The sequence below is a fragment of the Pyrus communis genome, chromosome 6 (assembly GCF_041283825.1).
Source record: "Pyrus communis isolate YQ-2024b chromosome 6, ASM4128382v1, whole genome shotgun sequence".
Taxonomy (NCBI): Eukaryota; Viridiplantae; Streptophyta; class Magnoliopsida; order Rosales; family Rosaceae; genus Pyrus; species Pyrus communis.
Window position 1 is genome coordinate 4,957,907 of NC_142570.1, and position 22,126 is coordinate 4,980,032.

At 37.8% G+C, this 22,126-nt stretch overlaps 4 protein-coding genes and 1 long non-coding RNA gene across 12 annotated transcripts; 4 read left to right on the plus strand and 1 right to left on the minus strand.

Annotated features, from left to right (window-relative positions):
• Positions 1–4,397: 4,397 nt before the first annotated feature.
• LOC137709685 (centromere protein X) lies at positions 4,398–9,510 on the minus strand. 8 transcript variants are annotated; one of them, XR_015963445.1, is made up of 8 exons: positions 9,378–9,509; positions 9,248–9,296; positions 9,112–9,152; positions 8,936–8,975; positions 8,773–8,826; positions 8,570–8,674; positions 7,634–7,700; positions 4,398–4,729 (listed from the first exon to the last, which is right to left on the minus strand). XR_015963445.1 is itself a non-coding variant. In XM_068448671.2 (7 exons), the coding sequence occupies exons 1-6, from the start codon at positions 9,399–9,401 to the stop codon at positions 8,571–8,573; spliced, it is 312 nt and encodes a 103-aa protein (XP_068304772.1). In that variant the 5' UTR covers positions 9,402–9,509; the 3' UTR covers positions 5,244–7,855; position 8,570. The 8 variants fall into 8 exon arrangements, 4 of the variants coding, with proteins under 4 accessions (XP_068304772.1, XP_068304771.1, XP_088551628.1 ...); XR_015963444.1 differs by having other exon boundaries at positions 4,398–4,732; XR_015963443.1 differs by having other exon boundaries at positions 7,634–7,855.
• LOC137709683 (leucine-rich repeat receptor-like serine/threonine/tyrosine-protein kinase SOBIR1) lies at positions 5,145–7,323 on the plus strand. The gene has a single exon (XM_068448668.2). It carries the CDS (start codon positions 5,301–5,303, stop codon positions 7,191–7,193), a length of 1,893 nt encoding a protein of 630 aa, XP_068304769.2. The 5' UTR covers positions 5,145–5,300; the 3' UTR covers positions 7,194–7,323.
• Positions 9,511–10,257: 747 nt separating the features above from the next.
• Positions 10,258–10,677, plus strand: LOC148696147 (uncharacterized). The gene has a single exon (XM_088696168.1). It carries the CDS (start codon positions 10,258–10,260, stop codon positions 10,675–10,677), a length of 420 nt encoding a protein of 139 aa, XP_088552294.1.
• A 434-nt stretch (positions 10,678–11,111) lies between these two features.
• Positions 11,112–12,338, plus strand: LOC148696148 (uncharacterized). The gene is made up of 2 exons (XR_015963446.1): positions 11,112–11,205; positions 12,085–12,338. It is a non-coding gene; the product is annotated as an uncharacterized LOC148696148 (long non-coding RNA).
• A 6,714-nt stretch (positions 12,339–19,052) lies between these two features.
• Positions 19,053–21,357, plus strand: LOC137709684 (Pectin lyase-like superfamily protein). Its single transcript, XM_068448669.2, has 4 exons — positions 19,053–19,276; positions 19,528–20,274; positions 20,582–20,720; positions 20,822–21,357. The coding sequence occupies exons 1-4, from the start codon at positions 19,140–19,142 to the stop codon at positions 21,041–21,043; spliced, it is 1,245 nt and encodes a 414-aa protein (XP_068304770.2). The 5' UTR covers positions 19,053–19,139; the 3' UTR covers positions 21,044–21,357.
• Positions 21,358–22,126: the final 769 nt, after the last annotated feature.

Sequence of the window (22,126 nt, forward strand, 5' to 3'; positions counted from 1 at the left end):
CAAATTTTCAAACTGGGTACCACCATTTAGAGTCCCTGTCCACATCCTTACGTTTGAGGATTTTTATAGGAATTCCATGTAGTCTTTATACTATCATATACTTCAGTGACTTCTTTTCGGACTCATTGGAAGCCCTTTGCCCTTAAATGTGAGGTTTATACGGTGATGAGGATTCTTTTAAGGTCTCCATTGAAGATACTCTCAGTCAATGATGAGCCATGTTTGTTCGGACGGAATTTGGATCAGGAATCTATTTCCCATTTCATCAAAATCCGAACGCCTGGTCGAATTTTTATATAATTAAAAAAGAAACAGAATTATAGAACTGACTGAAATTAAATTATGTTAAACGGTCTGAATAAGAATACAAATGAGTATATGTAAATTTTCTTTCTTTAGAAAAAGACAATCAGCCGACAAGGCACAAAAGTTTGACCGCACTAATTAGTCGAGGGTCAACTTCTGTAAGGTTTATTTGTTTAGCCATTTTTGCTTTCAAGGGTATGTTGTTTATCTATATTACTTGGCTGCTACAAATTCAGCAGCAGCTCGATGAATTCGTGTCTAATTTGTATTTACAATTTTAATTATTTTGTGTTCAAGTTGATGCAAGAGCTGCTGTTGAATTTGCAGCAGCTAACTAGTGTTCTTTGTCCATTCATTATGCTCTACTTGTAAAGGCATATTAAATTATGTTTTAAAACCAAAATTATCTTTGATATTGGGGTAACTCTTCATTTTGGTCTTTGAGATTGAAAATTGATATAAGTGCTCCCTGACGTTATCCACCGTAAATCATTTTAATCATTCCGTAAAAAATTTGTCAACATCATCATTAAAAAAAAATCACGTGACCAGTTTTTAAAGGGTATTTTTGTCAAAATCGATCCATCCACTTGCCTTTTCGCCTTTTTTTTCTCTCATCTCTCTCGTGTTTTTAGCCTTAGACATCTCTCTCATCAATTTGTCCTAAGGTGTAGGGTTTTTGTTAATTCGTTATATAGGTTGCCTTAGTTTGCATTTTGACTTGGTAAATGGTATTGTAGTGGTTGGTTTGTATTTATAGGGTGACTAATTGTAAGTTATTATCATTTGTTCTCAATAGTTACAAGGCTGCATTGGTGGTACTCTTTTTTCTTTACTCTATGTGCTAACAAGAACAAATTGATGAGACATGAATAGGATCTTATTTGGATTCTATTTGTGGGGATCCAAATGACCAATCAATCGTGTCCGTTTATTTTATATCGTATGGTTAAAAATTATTTTAAAATTTTTATTTGAAATTAAATATAAATAGTATTTAAAGAAAATTAATCGCACAATGTATGATGAACGGACACAATTGGTTGATCCTCCAGATTCCTACAAAGAGGATCCGGAGAGGATCCTCTTCCGATGAGAGAGATGAGGACTAAGGTCAAAAGACAAGAGAGATGAGAGAAAAATGTGAAGAAAAAAAAACAAGTGAAGGGGCTGGTTTTGATGAAAATGTTCTTAAAAAAATGGTCATGTGGTCGTTTATTTGACAATATAAAGATGATATTGATAGATTTTTCACGAAAATATCAAAAATGATTTACGGTGGACAAACTTAGAAACCACTTGTATCAATTTTCAATCTCAATGGCCAAAGTGAGAAGTTATGTCAATCTCAAAGCCTTTTTTTAGCGGAAAAGCCTATTAAATTATCAAGGACATAAATATTAGTTACTATAACGTTCAGCAATAGTACGGCTATATAAATATGAGAAATTTTATTCAAACTCATATTTGCATCTCTACAGCCAACTTACTTTTAGACTTGCATTGTATTTTATTTATCTATCATTATCTCTTTACATTCGACATTATTTCTGAAACTGCCCTTATTTATCAAAACCAACTCAATCAAACTTTTTTTTACACCGAACTAAATCACTTAAATAAAAATAAAAAATAAAACCCTAATCATTCTATTGTCTCCATCGGGCAAAGCCCCTTATCTTTTTTTTTTTTTTTTAACAAACAATATTATCGACACTAAGGGGAGGGGGCTTAATCTCACAATGGGCTAGCAATAATGTGGTTCAAATTTGTCTTTGGTGAGAATCAAATCTAAGACCTCTCACTTAAAAGTGAAAAGGAATATCACTAGACCGTAGTATCTCCCATGTTGTCGTTGTTGCACCCCCATCCACATCTCTAAAACTCTAGCTAGAGCACTAATTAGCTTTATAATTGGTATGTGTTCAATCGATTGGTTCAACTTTTACATATTGATTCGTTTTTCTACTCAAATAAATGAACTTCTAATTACATTGTCTAGTGAGTTTAGCATGTTAGAATTGCTTGTATTCTCCAAATAAATTGAGAAATGTGAAATACCGGACTTGGAAGGAAAAAAATGCAAAATATATGAAAACCATCTTCAGTAAATAAAAAAAATAAAAAAAAGACCGAAAACAAACCGAAATATATGAATAACCAAAGTTAACGTAAATTACCATACAAAAAATACTTAAGTTTCTTGTTTTGATTTTGGTAAGGATCATCACTGATTTCAAACCGGTTGAGTAGTAACCCTAGTGTGGATAAATATAATAAAAGTGTATTTTTTAATGTTTAGCCGCAATGAGTTATTTGTTTTCACACACAAAACACAGTCTAGTGCTCATTCACGCGTTATTCATTTAAGAAAACCAAACTTTATTTCTTCCCTCGTTTCTTCTTCATTTTATTTCGGCTCCAACTTGCAGATAATATATGAGGACAAAACAATGAGCAAATAATTTACTGGAAATTAAGAAGAGAAGAGTGTTGACTGGGACTGGAGGAGTGGCCCCAGTGGGAGACTTTGGAGGGGATGGTGGCCCATTGTCCATAGCAAGGAGGGAATTTTTTTAGTACGTCTGCAATACGATTTGATACATTAAGAGTTTGTTTGGATATGATTTTAAAATAACTGAAAACACTTTTAGAGAAAATGTTTTTAGGTTCCAAAAGCACTTTAAGTGCTTTTCCAAGATTTACAAGCATTTTTATTAAGGACTGTTTTCAAAAAATATTTTTACCAAAAGCGTTTTCAATCATTTTAAAAGCGCATCCAAACGAGCTATATGTATTACAATATAACTGGTTGTAAATTTTTTTTTTTATATTTTTAACCAATTATATTATTACATTTAAAATATCAAACTGTGTTTTTGATACACCGAAAAATCTCTCAGCGAAAAAATCTTTTAATTCTTAATATCTCTAAAGTCAATATCAAAATAACTATTTGAAAGAAACCTTTTAAAAATAATCTTGGATCTAACGGCCAGAAACGTCCCAAAGACTTGGCTTGCCCTTTGTGTTGACTTGACCGATGGAGATTTGAGTGGGGGTGGACTTGGAAACTTCCAAGTCAAGAAAATTATTTAACCCTAGGAACGGGGCATGAAATTACGAAATATTGAGTGCTTGACTATATGCAGTCCATTGGCAGTCTATCGCCGTGTATAATGGGGTTCCAATACAACGGTGAAATTTGTTACCTATTTCAAATATATGTGAGATTTTAAAACGCGCCAGGCGCTAGTCGACGGTGGACAGAATTTTAATGTCTGTCTAGACAGGACTTAAGATGGGGCCTAGGTGTTTTTTGTGTTTTAATTACTTTTATTATATAATATATAACTAAATGTCTACTTATACTTAAATAAATATATAATTGTCTTCGAATGTATAAATGCAAACTACAATGGCATATAAATTATAAAGTACTAGAATATATTGAAAACATTGAAACAAACATATAATGAGTGTTCGTCCAAGTATCTAATAAGTTTCTAACAATTTATTGAATAAAATAAAACGCAAAATGGAAGTTATCTATTTTCTGTCTAAGCGAGAGTCTGACCTAGGCACCTAGGCAAATCTAGGTGCCTAGGTAGGTCTAAGCGTCATTTCTTATTTCTTAAACGCTTAAGGATTAATCATAACAGTGGGCAGTAGCCTAATGCTTAGTAAATACATAAAGAAAGCACATCCGTTCTAAGTAATATAACTACACCCACATCCAAACATACATTTAACTCTTTTATTATTATGGGTGGATTGAAAGATGAGTCATTGACGAATTAGTCTTACAATTAACAAGTTGTTTTATTGACTCCTTACGGTTTGTTAACTACACTCCACTTATTTAATATTCTCCGTATTTACTTTTTAAATTATAATTATCTTAATACATTCCACATGCATTCCACTATTTCCCTCACCCGCCACACTTTCTACATACACTCTACAATCGCCACTTAAACCCCACATTAAACTCATCTTCTTCACCACGATCAACTATTTAAATGTATATTATATATTGTATGAGCAGGCGGTGAATCCAACTTACAGACATATCGATGATAGATTTGAGCTTATTAATGTTGCCTTTAGGCTAATCACCTCTTATTTAATATTCCCAGATAATTCAAAAAAAAAAAATTGTACAATGATATTGTTTACACTAAAGGGAGGGGGAATTTGGTTAAGCCACCAATGAGCAACATAATTTAGTATCGAATTTGCCATAAGAAAATTCGATTTTGCATGCAAGTCTTTGCATTAGTGATTGCAAGGATTCATATTGGAAAAGTTGTGAGTGCCTTGGATTCAATTTTCTGTTCGATATCAACCAAACTGGATGTCAATTTTGCAAGGCATCACCACTGCTGCTCTACTACGAATGCTCTTCTGCATCGTCTGCTATCTACTAGGAAGAAGAAAATATATATTTAAGTGGAGTGCATAAGTTATTTAATATTAAAATTTATATGACGTGTATTCAACAATATACGGAGTGCTAATATAAAAAAAAACTCAAAGAGTAGTGTTATCCAACACTTCTTTTTACCTCACACACACACTGATGATTTCCATCATTTGATATTCTTCAATTCATTCGATCTGACAATCAAAAATTAAAATGAATGTGTGAGAGATAAAATGAGATATGAGAATAACATCGTTTATGGTTAAAAAAAACAAAAAAACAAAAAAAGAACTTTACAAACTTGGGATTATGGGAAAAAGGGGGTGGATTCGCTGGAAAAGTGAGAACCAATTAAAAACGGCATTAACGAGATAATTTAATTGATATTATTTAGTCAGAGTAAACTTGTCTGATTGGAGATTGGAATCTACTGCGAATGGGGGCTCCACATTCCGTCCATTATTCCACACCCTCCTTCTATAAAATACAAAACCAACAACCGAGCCAACCAACAAGTATGAACTGGTCCTAGTTCAAAGTCCAAAAACACACAAATTTCCGGCCACAAATGGCAGCCATATCCGGCACCACCGCCCAGCTCAGCCTCCTCACCTTCCTCTCCCTCCTCCTCCTCATCCACGCGAGACTCAATCTCGACCCTTCCGACCTCCAAGCCCTCACCACCATCCAAAAAACCCTGGGCTTCCAATTCCATATCAATCAACCAGCTCCATGCAACACTCCCGGTGTCTTCTGCGAGCGCAGGCTCTCGGACAACAACACCTACGTCCTCCGAATCACCCGGCTCGTCTTCAAAACACACCGCCTCGATGGCTTTCTGAGCCCGGCAATAGGGCGACTCTCCGAGCTCAAAGAGATCTCTCTTGCTCACAACAAACTCGTTGACCAAATCCCATCTCAAATCGTTGACTGCCGAAAGCTTGAGATTCTCAACCTCGGAGACAACCAGTTTTCCGGGGAAGTTCCTGCCGCGCTGTCTAACCTCATTCGCCTTCGAACCCTCGACCTTTCGTCCAACAAGTTGTCCGGGAATTTGAGCTTCCTCAAGCATTTTCCCAACCTGGAAAGCCTTTCCATTGCTGACAATTTCTTCTCCGGGAAAATCCCAGCTACCATTCGTTCCTTTCGCAATCTTCGGTCTTTCAACTTCGCTGGAAACGAATTCCTCGAAGGCTCGGTGCCAACGATGAAAGGGGTCGAGATTTCAGCAACCGATGTGCCAAAACGTTACATTTTGGCTGAGAATTCAACCACAAAACACCACAACTCCACACCTTCTGCTAATGCTCAAGCTCCATATAACGCTCTTGCTCCGGGTCCATCTCCAACAAAAAAGCACAAGAAGAGTAACAAGAAGAAGGTAGGAGGGTGGCTGCTCGGGTTTTTAGCCGGAGCACTGGCCGGATGTGTATCCGGATTCATCTTTTCTCTGCTGTTCAAGCTGCTCTTGGCCGTAGTAAAAGGTGGCGGCAAAGATGGCGGTCCTGCGATTTTCAGTTCTCTGATCAAGAGGAAAGAGGACTTGGCTTTCCTGGAAAAAGATGATGGCCTGGTTAATTTGGAACTCATAGGAAGGGGTGGATGTGGAGAGGTTTATAAAGCCGAGTTGCCGGGAAGCAACGGCAAAATGATTGCAATAAAGAAGATAGTTCAACCCCCAAAAGATGCCGATGAACTGACCGCTGACGAGGAAAGTAAGCTTATGAACAAGAAGATGCGTCAAATCCGATCGGAGATCAACACCGTGAGCAAAATTAGGCACCGGAATCTTATTCCTCTGCTAGCCCACGTGTCTAGACCGGATTGTCATTACCTGGTCTATGAGTTCATGAAGAACGGGAGCTTGCAAGACATGTTGAATCAAGTTGCGGCGGGAACAAGGGAGTTGGATTGGCTTACACGGCATAAGATTGCTCTTGGAGTGGCTTCAGGGCTTGAATACCTTCACACGGACAACACCCCCCACATCATTCACAGAGACCTCAAGCCCGCAAACGTCCTGCTGGATGACGATATGGAAGCTCGGATTGCAGATTTCGGGCTTGCAAAAGCAATGCCGGACGCTCAGACTCACATTTCAACTTCGAATGTGGCAGGAACTGTTGGCTATATAGCACCAGAATACCATCAGACATTCAAGTTCACTGACAGGTGTGATATATACAGTTTCGGGGTGGTGTTGGGGGTTCTGGTGATGGGAAAGCTTCCATCCGATGAGTTTTTCCAAAACACAAATGAGATGAGTCTGGTTAAGTGGATGAGGAACGTCATGACTTCGGAGAACCCTAGGCAGGCAATCGACCCGAAACTGTTGGGAAATGGATATGAGGAGCAAATGCTCCTGGTTCTCAAGATTGCTTGCTTTTGCACTCTGGATAACCCGAAAGAGAGGCCTAACAGTAAGGACGTTAGGTGTATGCTGTCTCAAATCAAGCACTAGGTGGATATATGTTTCATGTTTGTTATCAATGGGAATCCTACTAGATTAATTGTATCTCATATGTATTCTCAATGAAAGTGATGATGTAAAATAGCACGACGAATAAGAAAATATTGTGTTCCCCTTCAAACGATATTCCAACATTGTTTAAAGTTCTACCCCTGCCTATCTTCCACAGAGCTCATCTGTACCTATCCCGTCTCCGGTCACCTAGCAGAGCTAGTTAAGTGAGTAAAAGAAGAGAGGAATGAGGGGCAATTTGTCGTTTAGACTTATACTAATTCAACGAAGATTTACAGTACACCAAAGATCATGCATATCCTAAACTCCCACTCCCAAGATTTCCAGCAGAAATTCAAGGATTCTAGCTTAAAAATTACAAAGTGAGTTCATAGCAGCAAACAAACATCTAATACGAGGTTTGGTTCCAAAGAAACAACCTTATTGTCAATGCCTCCGAGAATATTACCGTCCATACTCTTGTTTTAGTTCACCAAATTTTGGAACCTGAAGCAAAACGCAGGCAGTCAAATTATCAATAGACATGCTTCCTCAGATTCATGCTTCAAAACAAAACAGAACTTCCACTAAGAAAATCAAAGTCCATCTAAGTGCACTCCATAGAAATGAAGGTCCCATGTAAAGGCATTCCATCACCATCCCTATAGAAAAGAAAAGTGTTTTATAGGAAGCAACTAATCAACTTCCCCACATTAGGGTTTTTTCATTGCCTTGTTCATTTTCAGCCTTTTCTTTTGGATCCTTATCTCATTTCTCCGTCACAAGAAAAGTATTCTAATCAGCATGGATATCACTATCTACAGGTTATATGAACGAAAACCAAATACAAAATTCTTGAGTTCACCATATGGTGATTGGTGCCAGAGACAATTGAATACAAAACATAAAACTCCAATTTCGAAGGCAAAGTATATAACTCCGGTCACTTGAGCAAGGAAAACATGTTTTTATGTACCATGGACAAAGGAACAATTAATTTAAGCAGAATGAATTTCAATAGGTATAAAATCCACTTGCCCTGTTAATATCTATAAATTTTTTACATGGACAGTAAGAAAATCAAATGGAAATTTCTTGGGTTCGACATGTGAATCATACGGTAGCAGAGAAACATAAACCTAAACATCAAGACTTCAGTTTCTGTGGGAACTACTTTAAAGCTGATGTGAGGGCCGCCTTTGGGTCAAGCGTATGAATGCTGTCTTATCTCAAGTTACACCACCTATCAAAGTGCATTACTTTCCAATAATGCATCCATATTGTAAAGGATTCAAATGGAATTATAAAGCATAAGAAAACCAAAAGAAAAGTAGCAAAACAAATAAAAAAAATAAGATTAGGGTCCTCATGGATACCTCAAAAATCCAAAAGCAACTGTGGGAGAACCCGCTCCAAGTGAGTTGGTTCAATTTTACTCACGCCCTCCGCTTCAGCAATTGTAGCAGCACGCTGCACAGCCTCTGCCACAACACAAAATGCTTCTCAAAATGTCACAATAAACGCACAAAACTTCTGACCACATTCAATCTCAACTAAGCAACCAAAAGTCTGTGCGAACCTGTGGTAAAATTCCGGAGAAGTTCACAGCTCAATTTTAAGGCATTTCCATTGGCTGCATAACAATCGCGGAACAAAGTAAGCATCAACAATAAAAAACCACATTACATACAAACAAATAAAAAATCCCATAAAAATAGTGAAACCTATAATGTGATTAAAACCTGATGTGGGGCGATTCTTCTTTGATGTTCCAGCTCCGGTCTGCACCAAACAAAGTTTGATGTCGGTGAATCCCAAAATTAGGGTTTCTACAGCAGAAATCTAATCTTCCTTGCCCCAAATTACTTCCACATTTAACAGCAATCAATTTACGAAAATGTGGAAGAACAATTAGTACCTCGCCATCCAACGCATCGGTGCCTTCGATCATTTGACGCTCTGGAAACGGAAACAGAAATGGACAAGTCATATGAGAAAGAAGAAGTCACAAATTGACGGAGCAGAAGGAACAAAAATTGGCGGGGAATTCAAACCGATAGCTCTTCTGGACCAGAGGATCTTGAAAATCGCGTGAATTAGATCCTGAAAAATGCAAATCAAAATGTTAGGAAGCGAAATCGAACGTTTCTGAGTGCGAATTGGGATGAGAAATTAGGGTTTTACAGGCTCAAATGTGGGTTCCTCCATGGGAGAGAATCAGGCGCTCTTTCTTCTCGTGTGTTTTTTTTTTTGTTCCGAGTTGCTGGCGCTCTTTTTAACTTGAAGGGGACGGCGCCGTTTATAGTCATAAGAAATTCTTTGAGCAATAACCCTCAACTAAGCACCTTCCTTGGATTTGAGTCGGATCCTTGAATTTATTACAATTTTTTTGTTAAATTTTTATCGCTCAAATAAATAAATATAACTTGTAATTTAATACTAGAGATGAAAAATCTAACGTGAGCTGAAACATTGGTACGTTTCAAAAGACTATGATCCAACAAATAAATTAAAACAAATTTGTTAAAAAAAAAAATCGTAAGGGACAAATCCAATACTAAGACGGCTCGTCAGGTAAGAAAATCGAACCAAAATTTGGTACACCGAGCTGACTAGTTTGGTCGATTTCAATCGCTTTTTGGTTTTGATTCAAAAAATTCCACCTGTGGCCAAAGCATCTTAGTCAAATTGACTAGTGTAAATGTACTTTCTATGCAACAAGTTCGAATCTTCCTTGCCATGTATATTAGTTTCAAACAAAATATCAAGTGCCAAAAAAGAGAGAATAAAAAAACCAGGGGTCAAATTGGAATATGGCACTAAGTTTGGGGATATTGTAAAACATTTCTCATCATTCTGTTCACCAAACGACGTCGTCGCGTCTTTCTTGTTCTAGCGACTCGCAGCCCGTGTAGTCGCCATTCTCCAGTTCGAAATGAAACCCTTTTCGGCATAACCAAAAATGCCATAGCAAATCCAGCTTTTCAAATCCTCCCAACGGTGAGTCACTCCGCGACGGAGCAGTTTCTGATCCGTCAATTTCACCGCCTCTCTCCGCCCCGAGATGGCGAGCTTTGTTCACAAACTCGCCAAAAACGCACCGTCTCTGAGAACAGCGGTGTCCCTCAGAACCCATCTCTTCCCCAAACCCACACCCTCTCTTATTTCCCACCGCAGCCATCTAGGCTCGCCCAAATCCGATTTCGCAGAAGACCCAGTTCCTCAATTTGGTCGCACAAGCTTCCACAATGCTGAATCTCCCAACTCCTTTCCCATCTTCCCCAATTTCCCATTTGGGTTTAGCTTAAATCCGATTTCCCCAGCTGGGTTGGAGCGGTTGGCTGTTTTCGAGGCGGTCGAGGTGGAGTCCGAAGATGGAAGGACGATTTGGGCTGACAGTGTGAAGAAGAAGAGGAAGAAGAAGATGAACAAGCATAAGTTAAAGAAGCTCAGGAAGAGTCTTCGCCGCAAGTCCAGAGCTTGATGTGATAGTGAGCAGGTTTAGGATTAGATTTTTGTGAAATCTCAGTTAGGGCTCTACATTTAGAAGTTATTATGCATTGTCTGAGAAATTTGAATGGAATGATCAGCTTGTTTTGCATAAATTATAAAATGTGAGCATTGTTGAGTTTAGAATAAGATTCATTACACTTTTGGATTAACGATCTCATTTTACTAATCAAATTTGCTTCCTTTATTTTGGTTTGCATAAATGTTTATAACGTGTAGTTAATCATGTTTATGTATAATGCTCATGTTAGTATGGTTGAAGAATAGCATTGTCGTGCATTAACGATAAGAATGCATGCGTCTTCACAGATGATTATGTATATGGCTTATATGTGCTAATTTTCAGGTTTCAGTTTCGGTGTTACCTACTTTGTCAATAAGTTCTAATTTCATACTCTCTTACTTGCAGTGTAGTCATCATAAGGTTACATGAAAGATAACCTTGCTGATAGAACACGTGCATTTGACTTCTCTCTCTGTTATTATCCAAATCTCCCACCAGGTTTCTTGATTTTTTTTCTTTGTTGTTCATCTTTCTGAACTTTGATATACAGCATTTAATGATTGTTTGAGATGCAAGTTATACTTTGAAACCAGTTTTGTGGATGTATACTATGAGAGCATTAGAAAGTCCCATAACTGTTAATGCGTGCATTTCTCTCAGGTTTTGTTCATTCCTAGGTTGGTACATTACGATAGGTACCTAGACATAGATACCTAGACTACACTTACATCGTATGACATGAATGTGCATCATTTTGGATTATATGCTTGAGGTTAAGATTACTTCCCTTGATAGCATATTAGACTTTCTTACATTTATAAGCTATATTTAGTGGCCCAAAGCTAGCATTCATGTTGGTTTCCCTACTGTATCCTTCTTTAGTGGTCCTTTTGGTGTTTTCTGGTTTTGCTGAATTGGTTTTTTGACACTCATATATTAGTCGAACATTGATGCACTTATCAATGTGCTTGGGGTTGGGAGCCTTATGTCTACTAACAGTTCAACAGAACATTGCATTTAATAGAAGTTCCACTGAGTCCCCTGTGGTATGAGAGAAAGGAAATGGGTTTGTATATTTTCCCTCTTGAGACGATATAAACTCTAAGAGTATGAGGGGAAGTAAGATGCTTTGTGCTTTGTGCTGCCCTGATACAGGCTGGGCTAAATGCTTGACTTCATGGCACGGTTGTGCTTTGGAATTGTTCCATAGTTCAATACAGCACATAATATTAGAGACACGTTTGATTTGTTTGGAGGTCTTCTTGTATGATAGTGTATCTTTCTTGGCTTTAAAGTTGTATTCTCGCCCATCTACATCCCATCTGCCATCATAACAGATAACATCATAACATCCTGTTATTCTATTTGGTTTGGCAGTTAGCTTGGTTGGATGGTGCTCCCAGATGATAAACTGTCAACTAGATGGGCAAATATCCTTGCCATTTTCCTAAAATGGTGGGATTTATTGTTTAGTATAGGAGCTAGTGATAGGTGCTGTGCAATGAGACAACTACAAAAATGGGGATTTCAAAATTCGAAGTTGTTATCCCTTGATCAAGTAGTTGAGCGGGAAAGCTGAATGTGTATTACCTTGTATAACCGGTGAATCAAATATATTTTGCTTGTTATTATTGAGTTGTCCTCCCTAGCTTGGTTGCAGATATAGTGAGCACCCCACCCCCAAAAAAACACCAAAAAAAAAAAACCTCACCAAAAAACAAGTGTACTACCTGTGTGTGTGTGATTTCGTTGTTCTTAGGAGATGTCTACTTAGTTCATGTTTGAGATCTTCCCTAATTTTGCGGAGCTTCTTTCTGGTGTGTTTCTGATCATCTTCCTTTTTGACAACTCATGCTTCGCTCATGGCTATATCTTTTTGTTGTTGGTTTTAGTAGTAGCTAGCCTTATGTCCTCATTTTGGGTCCTAGGTAATTCATGGTTGAGTATTTATTTACTTACTCAAGTTATCTTTCTTATCTTTTCGACTCAGTTTAGTTGCATTTGAAATTGAAGTGAGTTTGGTTGATATTTATGTTCATAATTTTTTTTTTATAAAGTATATGTTTAGGAGAACAGAGATGTATTGCAATTAGAACTATAAGAATGTGTAGTTTCTTAGTTAGTTTTGGCCTCGTTTGGTTTAGAGGATTGGAATATAGAAGTTACTATTTTCAAGGTATGTTGAAGGAAGTCAAAAAGAGAACTTATCAATTTCAATCCTCTCCGAAATGGTAGGATTAGACCGAAGAAGTTTCCTTCGTTCTTAATCCCCTTGTAATCCTAGCAAATGAGAATTCATTCTCACCTACCTTCAAGGAAGTCAAAAAGAGAACTTATCAATTCCAATCCTCTCCAAAATGGTAGGATTAGATAGAAGAAGTTTCCTTCGTTCTTAATCCCCTTGTAATCCTATCAAATGAGAATTCATTCTCACCTACGTTCAATATGCCGTGAATTTAGATGGTTATTTGTTTCATTCCAATCCTAGACACCAAACGAAATCTTAGGATACTATTTACTTTTACTAAATTCAAGAATTGGTTCTTTAGATTTTGGTTCTGAATTGGGTATTTTGAATCTTTGATACATGGAGAAATATAGATAATGTTCGAACATATAGGCCTTCATGAAGCCCATTCCAATCTGGTCTACCGGCATAATTTTTGCTTTTGTTGGTGTTCAAACTTCAAAACACCTAGACCTATCCAATTTGGGAAGGGGAAAAGAAAGAAAAAAGGGGGAAAAAAAGTAGATGTATAAGATGGTGCTATCCACACGTCCATTTTTATTTCTCACACACTCATCCTAATTTTTGACCGTCAGATTGAATGAGTTGAAGAAGATCAATCGACAAAAATTAACAATGGTGTAAGGAAGGTAAAAATGAGTGTGTAAATAGCACTACCTGCAGAAGAAACACCCAAAAAGTGAACAAAACTAGAGAGGATTGGCATTGCTGGTAATGATTTGAACATGTGGAGGTTTTGACATTTGATTGATTCATGCCCTATTGATTAAAGTGAGTGGTAATTATGCCTCAGTTAAGTAGCTAACAAGACATTGGTTTGATATGACTAGGTCTAGCAACTGGACACTTAAACATTATAGTTTTGAGACTTTGTCACGTGACTTTATATGATTATGTGATATATTTCACAAAACTTTCTCTCCCTCCCTCCCTCCCTCCCTCACTAGAATTCTGATAATCGAAACTTATGTTGAGAACTCAAGAGAAGGTCATAGCGAGACGAGCCGTTCATCATTATGATAGGTGCTAAGTGAAAGTGCAATGATGTATGCCTATCATTGATATGTGATTCATAACATCTGACTATCGATTCACTCATCGGGGAAATGAAGAGTAGGAAACTTGATGTCCTTTGTAGCCGTTTATCATTATGATAGGTGTCAAAGTGGAAGTGCAATGATGCATGCCTATCATTGATATGTGATTTATAACATGACTACCGATTCACTCATGGCGGAAAAAAGAGTAGGAAACTCGTTATCCTTTCTGTAGCCGTTTATCGTTGCGATAAGTGTCAAGTGGAAGTGCAATGATGTATGCCTATCATTGATATATGATTCATAACATCTGACTACTGATTCACTCATGGTGAAAAAGATGAGTAGGAAACTCACCATCCTTTTTGACGCCGTTTATCATTACGATAGTTGTCAGATGAAAGTGCATTGACATATGCCTATCATTGGTATATGATTCATAACATCTGACTACTGAATCACGCATGGCAGAAAAGAGTAGGAAACTTGCTCAGCCGTTTATCATTACGATGGGTGTCAAGTAGAAGTGCTAGATGTATGCCTATCATTGATATGTTATTCATAACATCTGACTGCCAATTCATTCACGCAGATGAAAGGAGTAGAAAACTCATTATCCTTTCTATACCGGGAGGCATCCGCGGGAACTTTTTGTACATGAACCTTACATCCACCACTTGTTTTGAATTTATTAGTTGATAGGATTGCGTTTGATGAGTCAGGTACTGAACTGCTGGCTGAAGAAGCATTCATGTTATCTAGTTTGTAGGGTGGGAAGGTCCATCAAAGGCTCATATCAAGGCTTACATCAAAGGCTTCCACCAAATAGCCCCCACATGAACATGGTAGGGTTCTGCCGTTTCCCTCTTCTGTCAAACCAATGGTTTAAAGTACTCGTAATTAGATCAACATCTCTAATAATTGGTATGGTTTCTCTAATTAACCTAGATTAATGAATTTGCTTGGTGATTAGTGGCCATGTTGGTCCCTCTTTATCCCATCCTCATCATCTTGTAAGATTTTTTGTAGGGAAAAGATTCTGCCACACTTCTTTTTATTTCTCGTCCGACGCCCTCCCGCTTATTTATTCAATACAAGTCGGAAACAAATATATGGAAATGGATTTAACTTTAGTGGTTAGTTTAATTAATAATATTTTAGCTTCTGATTATCATCATTGATTAGTGTAGACAACTTATGACACACATAGCCGAATGTGAGTTAGTGCATGTCTACCAAGAGAAAAACATGGTAGCAGATGTCATTGCCAATCGGAGCTATATATGGATCTTAGGTACCATTATTTTGAGAATCCTTCTAATTGGATTAGAACTCGTTTATGATGGGAGTCTCTAAGACTCAAACCATCTGTAATAAGTCGAGCTAGTTTTTGGGGTAATCCCCTTGTGTTTAAAAAAAAAAAAAAAAAAAAAAAATCTAATCAAACTTACAAGTCTTCATGCAAATAAAATGTCGGTGGTGCATCCTAACAAAAAAGCCTATGTGCAAAATTTGACTTTTTAACTCGTAAAATTGGCATATTAAGAACAATTACGTAAACGATTATCAATTGTTGACAACATTTAATCTCAACGGACCACGTACAAAGCTTTCATACTTGATGACTGGGGGAAACCCACAAATTAGGCAGCCAATTAGGGAGAATCGAACTCCAACAAAATTGAGATTGCTTGATGTGAAGTTGGAAGCTCCCAGCATGTGCAGATCAAAGAAAACATTGGTTGAGAAAAATATGCCAAATGGCAGCTCGCACCTGATCGTCAAGTTTCAAATGCATGTGTCGGTTGCCATATAATTTTCACTCACATGCCTTCGCTCATGCTGAATTGTAATCTTCTTCGGATTTTTGTATCCGGAGCCGATGGATTCGGAGATTCGGACCTCATGCGGTTCTCACTGGTCCACCTCACGTAAATCAAGTGTCTGAATCTCTTTTTCTTTTTTTTCAACGTTCCAAATCTCCTTGTCTTTGGACTCCAAACATAGAGGTCCGGAGTGAATCTCCACTCGCTCATGCTCCACTCGCTCATGCTTGCTATGCCTTTTATTTCTGTCACTTTCTCTTCTCATTTCTATTTTTATCGAGAGCAATTTATATGAAACAGATTTCTTATCATCTAGCAATTTAGTCTAATAATGTATTATAGTATAAAGAAAATTTTACACATAATAATATATTATTAAACTGAAACGTTCCACAGCACCTCTTTCCTTAAAAAAAGTTCGATCCGTCCCACCCTTCACAATCAACGGCTAACACTTGCTCTCCCATCCACAATCAACGGCTACGATTCATGGAGACGACAGTCGTATCATCGGTAGGGAATAAAATCGTTGCATGGCAACCCGAGGGAGCAAATTGGACCGACACTATTGGTCTTTCAAACACGTGGCTTCTGAGACGGTTACCGATGTGCCATGTCAGCAGGTGGGCCACGTTTTTGAACAATTCCGGCGAAGTTTGCGGCTAAGAAATTTTAATGGAGAAAAATTGGGGGAAGGATGATATGTTGGGCCTACTTGGGGTTTAGGGGGTTTGATTTTGTGGGCACATGCATGTGCTTCTGTCACGAGCATTTTTAGGTCTAATTAATTGCTTGCTTGCTTGAATTAAATTCAGAAATAACAGATTTCATATGGTTGTCAAGAATTTTTGGCGTTGCTTGCTCTTGAATGCATCACAATTGTGTCACATTTTTAAGTGCCTTGTCCGATTATCAAATTGGAAAGTAAATAATAAAAAATATGATATGGTAAAACTGTATGCGTTACAATTTTTTGATCATTTTCGCCGGATCATTTGTCGAGTCTCTGAAGAAATGTAGCCGTTTTCTGAAATTGTTCCAGCTCATTTTAGGATCGCATAAGAATTGGTTCTAAGAATCGTATTTTGTTGATATAAATCAAGTCAGTTGGCTAGAGTAGTTCAAATCTTCATCTGTATATATATGAGTAGTTTAGAATATCTTCGTGTAAAGAAAATGATTGCATCACTAAATTACAAAGAAAATGATCGCATTACTTAATTATTCATATCATTTACGGAGGTAATACTTACACAAGATGTACTAATGCAAAAGCTTCACAATTATAGAATTCGTTATGAATTTCTTTTAAAATGACTGAAAATGTTTTTAATAAAAATATTTTTGAAACCAATCTTTAATAAGAAAATGCAAGTAAACTTTAGAAAAGCACCTAAAGTACTTCATAGAAGAAGCACATAACTGGTGTTTTCAGTTATTTCAATAGCACTTCTAAACGAGCTAATAGTATATTCTCGAGAGGTAAAGATTGTGTAGGGATTATATTATTTGCATGAGATGTAGAAAATACTCAAAAGGGATGAAAAAAAACCCATCAAACTATATAAATATATATGAATCATTACTGAATCTTTGAATTTGTCACGCCTAGCTAGAGTACTAATTAGTCCTTGGTGTACCTAAAACATTGGTCTTCTTTTTATGTTCATCATGTCTGCTAGCTCGATACTCATAGCATTTCGTTTTTCAAGCTAAAAATAATATATTCATAAAAATTAAAATTGAAAAGTAGTTTGTTCAAACCCATTGCATTTAAGTCAATTTTAGGGGCCATAAAATCCGCCAAAAATATGCAAATAAAGTGGCAAGCATACTGCTAATTAACAATGTCTATATATTCTCCATTTTCACTTATTTTTTCCACCATATTTGGTTGTCTATGTCGGAGTACGATTCTCTCCTTTTCATATTCCTTCGGCTCCAGTTCCCTTCTCTTTCACCTTTCTCTTTTTTTTTTCTCTCTTTATAAAGAAATCAACATCAAGTATTGACATGACTTAATCGTGACCGTTTAAATAATAAAGGATTGGAAGAGAAGGGATTGGAAGAGTGAGAAATTTGAAGAGGAGAAAATCATACTCCGTCCATAGCTTGTGTCACTGTCAATGGCCACGTGAAATGCGACAATGATTTAATAATTCAAAAGAATGTGAAATGCATAAAGGTCTTACCTTAAATTGTGTATCGTCTTAAAGAGTAAAACCTACTCTACCAGCTTAAGTTGATGTTATGCGAAATAAATACAGCATGCAGTGGAGAAATTAATAACCAAAAGCAGGTGTTTTCAATACGCATAGCTGTGGTGGGGTTCATATAGTCTTATGAGAAAAGCACAACTGTTTTACCAAAATTACCTTAAGGATTTGCAAATACAGACCCATAGAAGATCTAATGATCTATCAATTCTATGGTCAGTCCCTCTATTGTGTATGGGCCGTGCGTTGGTACATGCGAGATTCACCTCTTATTAACGGTCAGAAATTATTAATAAGCATATAAGTGGGCGACTATGAATTGTTGAGACTTTGAACTCACATCTATTCAGTTGTTAGAAACTACAAATGCTTGTGTTTGTGACTTTTTTTTTTTTTTTTTTTTTTTTAATGAAGTCTAAGCTATCCCACACCCCGAATCGTGGTAGAACTAACTTATATAAAGTGGGGTCCGAAAAGACAAAAGGCAGTCCAACCCACCTCTCGCTACATTCAAATGGCACTCCTCCTCCCAAAGTTTTCAACCAGAAAATCTTTCATGTTTTTATTAGTTTCGTGTCTCAAATCCAAAACTAGAGAGTGTTGGCGACTTTGGATTGTTGATGTTTGTAGGACTCTTATTTCATCAAATAGTCAAAAATTACTCACGTTCACGTCGGTGACTTTAAAACGTTGATGCGTCTAGAAATTATATTAGTTATGCATGCGCGTAGACATCTGACGCTAGAAAAAACCCATAGACAAAAAGAAAAGAGTAACAACGAACATACCCTACTTCACCACTGAACATGAGTAGAAAACAGAAGAGCAGATAAGGTTAGTTTCTGTTAAAGGTATTTGATGACCTTTGTAGCATTATTCAAGGCTTGCTTAACGGCCAAAACTACCCAATTGGATTCCGTAAAGACCTGAAATCACGTAGCAGTTTGGGTCCCACATGTTTCATTTAATCATGCTAATTATCCGCCCCTTTAAAATCTCTTTATATATACTCCCCCTCCCTCCCTTCTTTCCACTCACAAACACACTTCCTCTCTCTCTACCTTCTCTCTCTTTGCTTGCCTCAGTGCCTTGCACATTAAAAAAAATGCCAAAAATGGCAAGGCCCTCCTCAGGCCCCTCACTTCTCTCTCTCCTCCTCCTCTCTCTCCTCTCCCCAACCCTCATTTCCTCCAGGCCACTTCATCTCCAAGACCCTGAATTGGTAGTACAAGAGGTACAAAGGTAAGGCTCCACAAGTAATTATTTTGTGTTTGTTCTAGAAGTAAGCCTTATACATATCCAAAAATGTTAGCTCGTCGGATTGTGAATTACCACTGACCTTTTCCAATGTGCGTCCCAGGTTCACAATCTGACAATGGATGTTTGATACGAGAATAATTTGCAGAATATATTCCCTAGATTTATATTCTGTCAACATAAGTAAGATAAGAGAATGTTACTCATTAGAATGTGTCACATTTTTGTGGTTGCAGGAATATTAGCGACTCAGTGTCTAGGAGGAACTTGGGCTACTTGTCATGCGGGACGGGCAACCCTATCGACGACTGCTGGCGGTGCGACCCGAACTGGGAGAAGAACAGGCAGAGCCTAGCAGATTGTGCGATAGGGTTCGGAAAGAACGCCATAGGTGGAAGAGACGGGAAGATTTACGTGGTCACAGATTCCGGCGACGACGATGCTGTGAACCCCAAGCCAGGAACCCTACGACACGCCGTCATCCAAGAGGAGCCATTATGGATCATTTTCCAGCGCGACATGACCATCCAGCTGAAGGAGGAGCTGATCATGAACTCCTTCAAGACAATCGACGGCCGGGGAGCGTCCGTACACATTGCCGGTGGGCCATGCATCACCATCCAGTTCGTGACCAACATTATTATCCACGGACTGCACATACACGATTGCAAGCAGGGTGGGAACGCTATGGTGAGGAGCTCCCCCAGTCACTTCGGGTGGAGGACCGTATCGGACGGCGATGGCGTGTCGATCTTCGGTGGGAGCCACGTGTGGGTGGACCATTGCTCGTTGTCCAACTGCAAAGATGGGTTGGTTGATGCGATTTATGGGTCCACTGCGATAACGATTTCGAACAATTACATGACGCACCATGATAAGGTGATGCTTTTGGGGCATAGCGATTCGTATACCAACGACAAGAACATGCAAATCACCATTGCGTTCAATCACTTTGGAGAAGGCTTGGTCCAAAGAATGCCAAGGTAATTACAAAAAGTAAAATTTAATTAGTGGGACATTAATTTTTTAAATTAATTTGCATAAAGTAGATAGGTTGGTGGTCCATGGCTTTCATGCTTTTAAAATTTTTACTTGATCCTTAATTAGTATTAGTCTTGCTGGCCGCTAATAATGTTAGTAAAAACGGTAAAAGAATAAATTGTTTGTTGTACATTAACAACTGGGCGCAAAAGTCTTCTTCTAAAAAACGGTGATTTAAGTGCTTTTGATTATGACATAGAGTTTCGAGGATTGTTTGTGAATAATTAACCTTTTGATTTACATTTGCAGATGTAGGCATGGATATTTCCATGTGGTGAACAATGACTACACCCATTGGGAGATGTATGCCATTGGTGGGAGTGCAGACCCTACAATCAATAGCCAAGGGAACAGATTTGCTGCACCAGATATCAGATCCAGCAAAGAGGTGAAAACCAATTATGCACATAAGAAAAATGTTACAATTTAATTTGAATTTTATAATTTGTGTTTAACTTGTAATTAATATGTTACAAACTTTGTACGCAGGTGACCAAACATGAGGATGCACCCGAAAGTGAATGGAAGAATTGGAACTGGAGGTCGGAAGGAGACTTGCTGCTCAACGGTGCGTTTTTTACGGCATCAGGTGCCGGAGCTTCCTCAAGCTACGCCAGGGCTTCGAGCTTGGGTGCAAAGCCATCTTCTCTAGTGGGTGCGATTACCACGGCTTCCGGCGCACTCAGTTGCCGGAAGGGCTCTCGTTGCTGATTGCATATCGAGCTTGTGGCCTATTGAAAACGACACTCCTAAAGTGATTAACTGAAGAACTATTCAACTTCAATTAGACATATTTAGGAGGGAAGTGAAAGGAAAACGACATTTCCTCCAAACAATATTTTCTACTTTGTCCCTTTTCTTTTTTACTGTTTTTAAGTCAATTTTCATGATGATTACAACCTCGCTTTGTTTCTCTAAGGCTGCATTAGGGTTTTTGTTCAAGAATCTTGATGACCTATAAGAGAAGACAAGTGTTGAAGTGTTGACTATACTAAATTATCAATCTATTTCCTGATATTTGATAATTTTTTTCTTTGTGTTTTTCTCCCTGTTTGACCTTTAGTATTATGCTTTTTACATGTAAATCATAATATGAGATAGAGAAGGGTAACTCATTAAAAACACGGAAGAACTAAAAACATCGAAATAAACAAATCTGAGTACTTTCAAGTTGAATTTTTTTTCTACTATATATGCATCGTGTAGAGTAGACATGAGAATTCTTCATCATTGAGAGTCCTTAAATCTTCGATTCTTCGTCGCATATTTAGTTCTCAATTCATTCGCTGCGTGTAAATGCAAAAGCATACTATAATTTTCGTTCAAACTTATGTACAATTTAGACCCAAAAGACAAAAAAAAAGGCAGAACAACAGAATCCAATACTTGATTTTCTGTAAGGACAAACAGTCTCCCAGAATTTTTGACCAAGAGATACAAATTGCACACCCAACAAGGCATATAGAGCAAAAGAAGATTACATGCCAAAAGTTAAAACAGAATGCCAACAAAGGAAAAAAAAACCTAGCAAAACTGTCCCCCGACAAATAAAAAATTGGGTAGGGCATGGGCTTTGAATTTAAACATTGGGGACTCGATTAGGGCTACGACTACTGAAGGAGAAGACACATGCAAACCCTAAAACTGGACCTCCTTTTGATGGAGCTACCTCAGCCGTCTGCTTTTAGAATAACAGTATTTTATTTGGGGCCTTATTTAGCTACAAGTTACGACCAACCACATCTTTGACAAAGTTGCCGAATTGAGGCAAGCCACGTTTCCAAGCAAACACAT